The sequence below is a fragment of the Dendropsophus ebraccatus genome, chromosome 8 (assembly GCF_027789765.1).
Source record: "Dendropsophus ebraccatus isolate aDenEbr1 chromosome 8, aDenEbr1.pat, whole genome shotgun sequence".
Lineage (NCBI taxonomy): Eukaryota > Metazoa > Chordata > Amphibia > Anura > Hylidae > Dendropsophus > Dendropsophus ebraccatus.
Genome location: NC_091461.1, coordinates 21318124 through 21330673, shown reverse-complemented (window position 1 = coordinate 21330673; position 12550 = coordinate 21318124). Strand labels below are relative to the sequence as shown.

At 41.7% G+C, this 12550-nt stretch overlaps 1 protein-coding gene across 4 annotated transcripts in view; it reads left to right on the top strand.

The window, feature by feature from the left end:
* The window catches only part of CRTAC1 (cartilage acidic protein 1), a 471729-nt gene that overhangs the window by 310141 nt on the left and 149038 nt on the right, over positions 1-12550 (top strand). For all 4 annotated transcript variants that reach the window (XM_069978915.1, XM_069978914.1, XM_069978916.1 and 1 more), the window contains exon 6: positions 9449-9583. In XM_069978915.1, the coding sequence (XP_069835016.1) occupies positions 9449-9583 (135 nt within the window). The remainder of the gene's footprint in view (positions 1-9448; positions 9584-12550) is intronic.

The following is a 12550-nucleotide window of genomic DNA, read 5'->3' as shown; positions in this document are numbered from 1 at the left end:
GCTTGGGTTTGGAGAACGTTGCTGAACCCAAACAGCTTGGCTAATCTGTTTAACACTAATGATAAGTAAGAGATGATGAAGATGGTAGGTGGGATATAAGGAGAATAATAGGTGGAATACGATGAAGATGGTAGGTGGGATATAAGGAGAATAATAGGTGGAATACGATGGAGATGGTAGGTGTTATATAAGGAGGATGACAGAATATGATGGGGATGGTAGGTGGGATATAAGGAGGATGACAGAATATGATGGGGATGATAGGTGGGATATAAGGAGGATGATAGGTAGAGTATGATGAAGATGGTAGTTGGGATATAAGGAGAATAATAGGTGGAATACGATGGAGATAGTAGGTGTTATATAAGGAGGATGACAAAATATGATGGGGATGGTAGGTGGGATATAAGGAGGATGACAGAATATGATGGGGATGATAGGTGGGATATAAGGAGGATGACAGAATATGATGGGGATGATAGGTGGGATATAAGGAGGATAATAGGTAGAGTATGATGAAGATGGTAGTTGGGATATAAGGAGCATGATAGGTAGAAAATGATGGGGATAGTAGGTGGGATATAAGGAGGATGATGGAATTAGAGATGATCAAACAGCGCTAAGTTTCAGGTTCATACAAAAGAGTATTTGACTCCTGCAGTCTTTCCGTTCTGTGGGGAAGGTGGAGACAGCCCGAGTCCCGCCTGGAAAACAGGAATACAGCCTGGGAAGACTGTGGGAGTCAAATACTGATGGTTCAAGTTCGTACAAACCTGAAAATTAGCGCTGTTTGATCATCTCTAGATAGAATATGATGGGGATTGTAGGTGGGATATGGGGATGATAGGTAAGATATGATGTTGGTAGGTGGGATATTATGAGGATAGTAGAAGGGTGTGATGGTGATGAAACATGGTGTAGGGTGATGATGATAGATACGATAGGATGAGATGGGAATGATAGGCAGGACATGATGGAAATGATGGATGGAATATGAGGATGACAAATGTCCCATGGGATACAGAAAAATCCCATAAAACACGTTATTCATTGTTTCATCTTCACAGTTTCCAAGCCTCGCCATCATCCTGTGTCAACACGGTACAGCCGTGTGATGGATGGCGTTCTGCTTTAAGCTTTGATTTTCTGAAGTATGGAAATGGGGATTTTGAAACAAAAATGAACGATTAATGTGGAGCAGAACTTTGTGGAAATGTCAGTAGAATGTATGGGGTTTTTATAGACTGCTGCTTAGATTTATTATTAGGAGGAAGTGACTACAAAAGATCAGACGTTCAATACTTCTCTTCAAAACTGTGTATAAGATACGTTAGAAGACAATGCGTCTAGCACCATGACTGCTGGGGGCCTGCCAAGAATTACGGCCTGATGGTCTGGGGCCACCCAGACAATAACCTTTCAATAAATGCAAGTGAGGGGCTGCCACATCTTTTATTAAAGGAGTCATGTTTTATATATAATAAAGCGACTGCTTTTAATCAAAGACCTGTCCTTGGGTCCGTTCGGCAGGTGATGAAGTTATTGTCTTAAAAAACTACTTTTAAACTTGCAGCCCTGTGTCAAATTGGTGTGGCCTAGAGTATCTGTGCCCTAGGCCTGCACCACCTCTCCATCTCTCCTCTCCACCCTCTTCACCATTTAGAACACCCCAGCAGGATTTCTCCTATTCATCACTTGTCTATGCAGTGCACCTGTGTTGGATTGTTAAGGAACATGTGCAGTGTTTAGACAGGTGATTATTTGGAGAAATCCTGCCTGGGGCATCCCCAATGGTGAAGAGGGCGGGGAGGAGAGTCGGTGCAGGCCTAGGGCACAGATACTCTAGGCCACACCAATTTGACACAGGGCTTAAAGTTTAAAAGTTGTTTTTTAGGACAATAACTGCATCTCTTTGGTGAACGGACACCAGGACAGATCTTGGATTAAAAGCAGCTATCCGACGGAACAGAGGCCCGGATACATGTTTTTGACAGACATACCGTGACGGACACTGACTACTCACTCACTCGAGAGGAATTGTTTCTAACCCAGTCTCCTTATTCTATGGATAATAGCCATGACTAACTATCCTTTGGTCACACCACATCTCACAGATTCTTACATTTTAATGGCCCCTTATGCAGAACATTTCCCATGAGATTACTGGTGTAATAATGTCATTTCCCTTAATTATTTCCATCCACTGTAATTTGCCTGTAATGTAACGCATTAATGTATTATGGATACGTTGTATATTCTAGTTATCAGTCAATCTGTTCCAATTAAGCAATGAGTGATGAATCCTATTAATGGCACTTGGTAAATTAATAGACTAAATTCTCATGCACTTGTCAGTTCACTTATATTTCCCGGGACCCTTTCATTGCAAAAGTTGCTGAATTGGAGCAAGTGGGACCATGGACAATACCGCAGGTTTCTGAGTTGAGCTTTGTCTAAAAACGTTGAGCTGCCTCAACTAAAGGCCATATTACACGGCCTGATAATCTGGGGGAAGCGAGTGCCGACCTATCAGTTCAGAGCTTGCTTCCCCCCTGTTCCCTGCTCACTCCCTTTGCTATTACACACAGTTATCGAGCAGGGAGCAGTGGGAGGGGCCACCTGAACGATCCTTAGATCGTTTGGGCTGCCCATTGAGGTCAGTGGTGGTCTGCTGCTGCCTCTCCTATTACACAGAGTGGTGCACATCAGATGGTCGCTGCACAAAACGTGCTCTTTCGGCATGGTGAAAGACCACAATCAGGCGACATTGAGCATGTCAGCTAATTGCTGACTTTCACCATGTGCTATTACACTAAAAAATGATTGGCCTGAACGAGTAAGGCTGATAATCATTAAGTGTGATATGTACAATCTTTAGTTGCTTTGCGTGTTTTATGCAGATTATTTTAGAGTATAGTTTGTAGTGTTATGGGGGGGGGGGGGATTCAAAACAGTGTACTGCGCAGAGCACAAACCAAAACCGCTAACAATGTCCTTGTAGCTCTTTCTGCCCGATAGTCGGCCCGTGTAATTGCACAGTAAACAAGCGCTGGTCTTACACTTTATGAACGGGCCATGTAATAGGACCCTAAGTCCAGCCCAGGTGAGTGAGGCAACCATAATGAGGGATTATATTCATTATGATTCCCTCTTTCAAATATATATATTTTTCTGGTATTACTGTATGTCTTCGGTCTGTTGTTCTGTAATAGTGTTAGACCAGCCAACATATATCAATGGACATAAAATGAAGAGCCAAATTTCTATATACTGATGATAAGTAAATGGCCCTTAATCTATTGGAAAAGAAAAAGTATACTGCTTTGTCTCTGCTAGGTTTCAGTGTCTGCCAAAACCGATCTGTTAGTACAGTCTGCCTTTACCTGGACAGCGCTGATCTGACAGATTGGTGTTATTTATATACATCTGATCTTTTATAAGCAGTCAAATTATTGCACTTGGGTTTGAATGAACCTGAGCATGCAGCATTTTATTACCGGTGGCTGAAAAAGTTGGATGGATATAAATACCATGGGGCATAAATTCCACCATATCTGCTACGGGGCCCGCAGCATCAGGGGGCCCAGTGGCCCACTCCTGCAATACGCTGGACCCCGAGCTGTCATGATTTGTAGCACCCGGCGGCTGAGTGGGCCTTCAAAGTGTTGCATATATCCTGACAAGCACTTGCAGTTAAATGTTGAAGGTTATTATTACACTTGATGGGTTTGTGGTCAGGCAGGGGTGAAGGGGGTGGAGGGCAATCAAAAGTTTGCTATGGGGCCTGGCCAATTCTAGTTACACCCCTTCCTAGGGCTGCCTGGAAAATGGATACAGCCATAGGCTGTATTTATTTTCTCCAGGACTTCCTGGGGCTGCATCCAACTTCTTCAGCCGCCGGTAATCAAATGCCACACGCTCAGTTTCATCCAAATTGCCTCGTGCCCTATGAGGTCTGCACCCTCCCCTTTTTCTGGATAAAGGCTATGTTCACACAATGCAAGTTCCGGTCATGATTACTATGGAACTTACATTGTGCTACAGCTGAGGGAATCGCGGCTGGAGTGTATACACATAGTATCCCTAGCGGTGCCGCAAAAACTGTAAACAATAAATCAATCAATAAATAAAAATAGACATATTTAATATTGTCACTTATGGAGTTGTCCAAACTATTAAATTGTAGCATTCCTGATCCAGCACACCCTATGCGGGAAAAAGAAAAAAAAATACAGAGAATGCACAGTGCAAAGAAAATAGTAAGAAATAAAAAAAATTACAAACTTTTTGCTATAGTTAGATTTGTACTGAAAAAAATTTAGTGTGACTATTTAATTGTAAGATGAACTCAATTTTGTTTCTGGCTTTGTAATTATAAGGTTACATATAATCTTATATAAAATTGTGATTTTGTTATTTTCTTTTATATTTTAGTTTTCCATACCTCAGACTATATCCCACCTCTTTCTCCACCTTCCAGTTTCAGACAGTCTTGTATGTGGATTTATAGCTACTGGAACTTAGTATTTTATTTTAATGTGACATTAGTGAAACACTGCGCTCATTTTTACGTTCGTGCCAAGTGCCGATATTATTTCCAGTTTTCCCCGCTTTTGGTTGATTAGTTGACAACGAATTCTTGGAAACAGAAACCGTGTTCCTCCAATGGCCAATACTGCTTCCCCGATCGCTCATTCCAAGCACTCGATAATCTCAAGAAATCCTGATCTGCTAATTATTCGCCAATTGGCCAAAAAGCAATATTCCGTCGGCAAATGACTAGCATGATGGAATAGCCTAGAATTGAGAGCAATGTAATAAAATGCAAATCCATCCTTCAACAATTTGGCACCAGTGATCAACCTAATAGATTTAAAGTAATTTCTCTGTTATGGTTCTATTGTCTCCTTATTTATCCTCCGTCATTAATTAGAAACAACGTTGCCATGGTTACAGATAATTGCGTGTTATGAACAGCTTGAGACGTTAACCAATTGTAATCAGCAAATTAGATTTAGAAATTCTCTCGGAATGGGAAAGATGTCAAAGGCAGAAGATAGATGTCTGAGCTTTGTGTTCCTGCATACTTATGTTGTTTCACCAGGACTATTAATGTTCCGGTAATCGGTTATATCAACTATAACTTACGCTTTATGATGGGCTAAATCAATGTCGCTTGACACTTCTTATCACTCGATCGTCGACAAAAAAAAAATATTCATTAGCTTTAATAATTGTATTAATGAATCATTTTCGTTATTGGACTTTGTGTTATATAGACTTTATTAAAGTGCTCACAATTCTTTTGGAAGTCTTAGATGACCCAATAAAAGTTTATAGGGAATACGTAAAAAAAAAAAAAAAGTCCATGTCAGGATTGGGACCCAGAGACACAGGACAGGTGAAGGCCTAACGCTGGCACACGCCCGGCTGTCCCCTCCTCTTGGAGTGATCAGCTCCTTAGCAGGCCGGTCCCAACCTGAAGACTGAAACTAAACTGGTATAAGTGAGACAAAAAACACAAAATGGAGACAAGACAAAACAAACACAAATATAAGCAGGGTCAGGTAGCCGGGTCAGAATCTATCAGTCGTTGCGGTACAAAAGTCAGGATATAGTTGGAAAGTCGAGCCAAAATCAGGAAAACCAGGGAATAACAATCAGGATACAACATTAGCTTAGTCACACTCAAAGAGGCTCTATCGGAGGCAAAGAAACATAATACAGGTGGGGGTTTTAGGGAGGCTACAGGCATGATTGGGGCAGAAACTCCAGCCCCCAACAATACACAGAGCTGACTGGCGGTGCCGGCCGCCATTCAGCATAACTCTACACTGGACACCTGTTCCGATCAGCCAACTCCTGCAATAGTTGTATCTTTGTGCAGATGGAGTTGGGCTAGTCTACCCTGTTGCAGAAGCATCACTATTCAGACACTGTAGGAGTATTAAATGGGACAAGTAAGAAATTGCAGGGTGTCCAGCCCGTACCCCCGGTGATCTCCAGATTGGAACTCAGCTCATTTGTTATGATGTGACCCATGGCACGTGACCCACAGCTCTATCTATTCTCTATGGAGCCGCCAGGAAGAGCCAAGTTCTGTACTCAGCTCTCTCCAGCGGTCACAGGTCACATGCCGATCCACGGCTGGATTCAAAACAAAGGAGCCTGGGACCGATCTAGAGATTTCCAGGGCATAAGGAGGTCAGATCCCCCACAATATCTTACTTGTCTTCTATCCTGTGGATAGGAGACAAGTAAGTCATAATTGGAGAACCCCTTTAACTGTTTACTTGAGACATACAACAATCATATCTATCATCTCAAGAGGGAAAATGACCTATAACCAGACAGAACAGTTAATTCCATATCACTGCACACATTGATAAACATTAACAGTTAACACAGTGCAATCTCGTGTTAGCTCTCCCGGTGGGAGGGGGGGGGGAGGGGGGCTCAGGTATTTATATTATATCATGTGAGTAGAAAATACATGTAAATCAGCCAAGATAAAACAAATCTGGGATAAGTTTACGGTCTATTGAAGATAAGTTGATTTTCGTCGAGTAGCTTCAAGGTGCACCGTCAACATTTCTTAACATTATGTCCTGCCATAATGACAAATTCTGACACCAAGGATGCTTAACTATCGACACTCCTAGATAAGCCGCACGGGCAATAAAAAGAATAATAATATAATTACTCAGGTTCTGCTTGTCTGCAGGTAAAGGACGCCCTACTGAGCGAAAAGTGACAAAAACACCACAGCAAACTTTTGTTTAAGTTCAGCCCAATGTTGGTTGTTTAATGCTCTATGAGATATGATTCTTCAAAATCGGAGACTAGCAGGGCAGATAGTAGTGAAGAAGTGGTGGTGAACTCAACATATAACGGTGGTGTTTAGAGATGAGCATGCACAAGTCCAATCGTTCGGCAAGGGAAACATATAATATAAAATTTAAACAGGGTCAGGTCATGGAGGAGGCACATTATTAAGGTCATAATTACTGCTAGATCCTCATGGGCGGGGCACAGTTGAAGGGGTGGAGCTTTATTAGACATGGTTTTTATCCTTTTTTTATTTTAACAATGCCGGGGTTTAGCTGCCATCATTGACTTATCTTCCTTTGTGTGGATAGATTTATTACTTTTCTTGGAGCTCTGGACCCACAATGACAGGATTACAAATCATCAGCACAGCAATGAGCAGCAGCCACAGTCTATACTGATGACATGTAATTCAGGTGCCGGGGTCCTGAGCTCCCAGAAGTGCGGCAGGTAATAAATCTATCTGTATAAAGGGTTTAACAGCTAAGATCCTGCCCCCGAGTCCTGAGGTCTCTTAACATTTGCTGATAATGCTTAAAAACAGGCAGCCCGTCATAGATCTCCAATACGACTGTAAGTAAGAGGCGTCTGTGTATGTGTACAGGTGTATATATGTATGCAGTCAGTGTGTATGGAATAAGTATATGCATTCCCTACTGGTCAAAGTGCTGCAATAAACAATGCCAATAAACCGTCCCCTATAAAAGCTAGGAAAGTGTCTTCTAAATATCAGCAAGAAATCTCCTATAAACACTGGTAAAATGGCCAATGTGACAAGCCAGATGAATAGTCTGATATACAACACTAATGGAGTCGCCTGTCCCATAAACAACACCAGCAGATTGCCCACCCATGAATGCCGGGAGAGTGTCACTTATAAGCATGCACCACCATAGACAATCCCAGCTGTGTGCATTCCATAAACAATACTAACCAGGTGCATCCCATATAGAATGTCTACTTCGTGTATCACTTAAATAACACCTATCATGGGTATCCCATAAATAATGCCAACCGCATTCATCCCAGAAAAAACACCCACCATGTGCATCCCATGAATAACACCTACCATGGCATCCCATAAACAACAGGTACCATGGGCATCCCTTAAACAACAGGTACCTTGGGCTTACCATAAATAACGCCTACCGCGTGCATCCCATAAACAATGGACAGACTGAATGAAGTGCGTCCATATCATCATCTTCAGGACTCCTTATTCTTCCTTACACAAGACATGATTCTGGATGACGTTGGTTGCATGTTTGGGGTGTTGGAGCCAGAGGTCTCTCTGATAGGAGTCTTCTTACTAGCATTTCTGTACACCTGCTTAAAACCTTGCACAGTACTGTCCATACACACAGTAAACACATACAACACAACTTCTGAAGACACAAAGGGACCATAGGGCCCCCACAATTAACAGCACACTACTCTGCACACAGGAGTCCTCAGGTCTTTCCTTTTCTTGTTGTCCTGAGAATATTCTCCTATAGTTAATGTTATCTCTGAATCCAATATTTTTTTATTTAACAAAACATTGTAACATAAAAAAAAACTTGAGTCATCTATTTTTCATCACTATTAGTGTTACGTATAATAAACCTGTATCATATCTTAATATACGTTGTATTTTTTTAGTATTTGAAAACTTTTGTGATATAATTTCTTTAAAGGGGCTATCCAGCATTGAAAAAGTTTTTAGTATATCGCTGTTCTCTTGATAAACATAATAAACATGTTATGCTTACCTCTCTGTGCTCTTCTGGTATCAAAGTTGGTAAACCTAATAAACATGTTATTCTTACCTATCCTTGGTGTCCCGGTGTGCTCTCCGATGTCCCCCACTGACTGCAGCTCCGCTACTTCTGAGACAAACTCATCTCAGGAGTGACAGTCTGCTTGGCCAATCACTGCCCAGGGCGCTGTCTCATCTCAGCCAGTGATTGGCCGAGCAGCTACAGTCAGCGGGGGACATCGGAGAGACCACACCGGGACACCAAGAATAGGTAAGAATAACATGTTTATTAGGTTTACCAACAGGCCAGCAATTATTATATTTTTATTATTTGTATATCGTGTACTACTGTTTGTTACAATTTAAGTATTTTTAGAACATTTGGGTATTTTTTAGAATATTATTTGAAAATTCTTATATTTTTATGTTGGGTTTATAGTGCGGTTTATTACTATAACATCATTTATGTACGTTTCTATATTATGTGTATATTTTTATGCAATGATTTGCACATTTTATTATATTGTCTGTTTTAACTTTTGGGCTATGTTCTCGCTATGTACTAATAAACTCTAACAATGGCCTTTTTTTATGAAAAACGTCCTAAATTGATGATCATGAACATTAAATCCTGGACGTTGTTAGTGCTTATCAGTATGTAGTGGGAACATAGCCTTAATATAGAAATTGTAATTTCTAGTATTTGTCTATTGTTATATTTATGTAAATTTTTTGAATATTATAGTTTTATATACTATTTGCATTTGGCTCCTTTTTTCGCAAGCAACACTTTTTTATGCACTGGACTGGAGGAGGAGGTCAAATGTGTCACTTTAAGAAGCATTCTGCCATTACATTCTCATCTGTTATCTCATTCTATAGGTGGACGTGGAGTCGTCGTTGGACCAATCCTGAACTCTGCAGCTTCAGATATTTTTTGCGACAATGAGAATGGACCAAACTTCCTTTTTCAGAATAAAGGTGATGGGACGTTTGTTGACATGGCCACTAGCGCAGGTGAGAATCTAGTATTCCATATCTCGATAATATTTCCCTACTGTTTTAAACATATCTCATATAAAACGGGCAGTGACAAGGCTTGCAGTGGACACTAACAATTTTGGAGCACTTAAAGGAGAAGTCCGGGGTCGGACATTTTTTTCAAAAGAGTCAGGGAGGAGGAGGCTGAACATGACAACATGCACCTACCTCCCTTGCTCCCACGCAGGGGTCCACTTTTCCCTGCTCCGGTTCCCGGTCCCTCGGCCCGGGAACCCGGGGCCTTAAGTGTCAGCCCCGCTCAGCCAGTCAGTGGCCATGGCGGGGTCCCGAGCCTCCATTAAGTGTTTCTGGTAATGTATGCAACTTAGTGTTGCAAGGAGTGATGCTGCTGCAGATACAATCCAATGAGCTCAGACTCTGCTATAGAGGATTACCACAGATTTTGCAAGTTGCCATAAAATGTAGTAAAGTAGCCCTTTAATTCTTAACCTCACCCCTAAATTATAATTTTTATTGTGCTGTTTAAAATAAGAGACAGCATCAAATTTACAAACAAGACTGCTGTGTGATTGAAAATAGTATGTTGGGGGAGACCTATGTTAGATCTTCCAATACAATATAAGGCGGAGTCTGCAGTGCATTGCTGACCACTGAGCCACTGGGCTGTCCAGTCAGAGGCCATGCGCCAATACAAAAAGGGGATGTACTATAGTCCATGACATGGAGAATCGGGACTTATCCAATATGGAGCAGTATTGTTACTATGTTTCGACGGCTTGGACATGGATTGGATCCTACTAGTTGCAATGTTTGGGGAGGAGGTCTTAGGCTATGACATAAAAGAATGACTCAGGCAGTGTCTCCCTGAGGACAACATGCCAAGTGACAAAACATGTTGGAGAGGCACTGATAGTAAATTTTAAAAAGCAACTGTTAGTGCGATTTGCAGCCTTATATTATATTGGAAGATCTAACATAGGTCTCCAGCAGTCATGTTTTTGAGTTTCATACTGTTCCTTATTTCTAATAGCATAACAAAAGTTATATTTTAAGGGTGAGGTTAGGAATTAAGGGGGTCTTTGGCCCCAGGCCTTAGTGCCTGTGGGTTAGGTGTTAATATTGGAAAGTTTGTAACTCTGGCCCACCTATGAGAGAATTTTTGTGGGTCAACTAACGTATGAGCTTGCAGCTTGGTCCCACTTGAAGGGCATATGAAGAATAGACGGCTGTGACATAAAAGCCAGTAGGCACTAACTTCAGCTTCAGATGACAAAAAAATTAATTGATGAAATAGAGTCCTTCAAGAACTCTCTTGTCTAACCAATTTTCCTTGTCTAGAATAAAAACAGATGCTTAAGTAGAACTTTCCTCTCAACATGGATTTGTATTGGGCAAACTCCACATAATACAATTATGTCACCAACACAGTAGGGTTTCCCTAGGTTGAACCTGATGGACTCTTGTCTTCTTTCAACCTTATTTACTATGTTACTATGTTACTGTGTACTTGGCCCAGATCTGTCCTTCGCAAAGAAAACACCTTAAACAGGATGAAGGATATCTTGTTATTATCAGGGTACCTGATACCAAATCAGGTTCAGGGGCCTTAAGAGGCAAAATCTTCTCTTTACAATGGGATTGACCCTCTCATAGGTACTGCGGTCTTGAGATTAAGGGAGGCATTTATTAAGTCCGGCGTTTTTTACGCCAGACTTAAAAATGCCCCCGCAGCTCCGGCGGTACGGGGATTTATGTAGAGGCGGACTGCCTGTACATAAATCCTGTGCGCGCCGGTGCGCACCGCCGAAAACCTACGCCAGCTGAGGACTGGAGTAGGTTTTCGGCGTACATTTGGGCGGAACGGATGATAAATCGCGCGGACTCTGAGTCCGTGCCCTCCGTTCCGCCCACTTCCCGCCTACTTTCCGCCCCCTTTCCGCCCCCTGGCGTACTCGGCGGAAAGTGCCGATTTGCGAATATTTTATTCGCAAATCGCCCATTTGCGTATAAAAAAATACGCAAATCGGCACTTTCCGCCAAAAATCATCCGTTCGCCGGATGATACATGTGGCCCTAAGTGTATTTGGTTAAGAGAATTAGAAGAGGTGAAAGGGTCTCTTTCTGTGGCCTGAACCTGTGCCACAGAAACTGTAGACTTAGTAGTTACTGAAAAATGTAAACTGTTTAGGCCTAAAGTTTGATGTAAGGCCTAGCACTAAAACTGGAGAAGACATGGTAGAGATGCTCTTACTGCCCTGGTCATTCCAGAACTAACCTGGAAAATTCCATCCCTCTGGGGAGAGAGGTTTGGACTTAGCTTTGCAGGAATTGAAGCTGCCTGTGGGAGTGTCATTGGTGTTACTTCCTTACATGTGACCACTGGATTAGGTGAAAACACAATAATTTGTTAACCCTTGTGCTTTCAATATACTTTCTTGTATGCTGTTTACAGTGCTTAGCAATACCTAGATACAGTTTGACACTAAGGCTAGGTTCACACTGCGATTTTGCAATCCGTTTTTTGCAAAAAAAAACAGATGAAAAATGGATGCATTTGTGTGCATCCGTTTTCATCCGTTTTTCCATTGACTTCCATTGCAAAAAGAAAAACGGATCAAAGCGGATCTGTTTTTTTTTTTAACGGACACAAAAGTAGTGTCAACTACACTTTTGAGTCCGTAAAAAAAAATGGGTCAAACCGGTTGCACACAAATGCATTCACTTTTTTCATCCGTTTTTTTTGCAAAAAAAAAGCATGAAAAAAAAACGTATTGCAAAAACGCAGTATGAACCTAGCCTAAGCGAGGTTTTTCTCAGGCCCACAACAACTTAAAGGGACTCTGGGTAGATTAAACAATGCTGATTCTGAATCTGCAAATTTTATCTTTGCACATACTCCTTTGCTTCTGTGGTGTACCCCCGGTGTGATGTTATATTGGAGGAGCGGACGGTCACTTGCCAGGTGTTGTAGTGTGATACCAC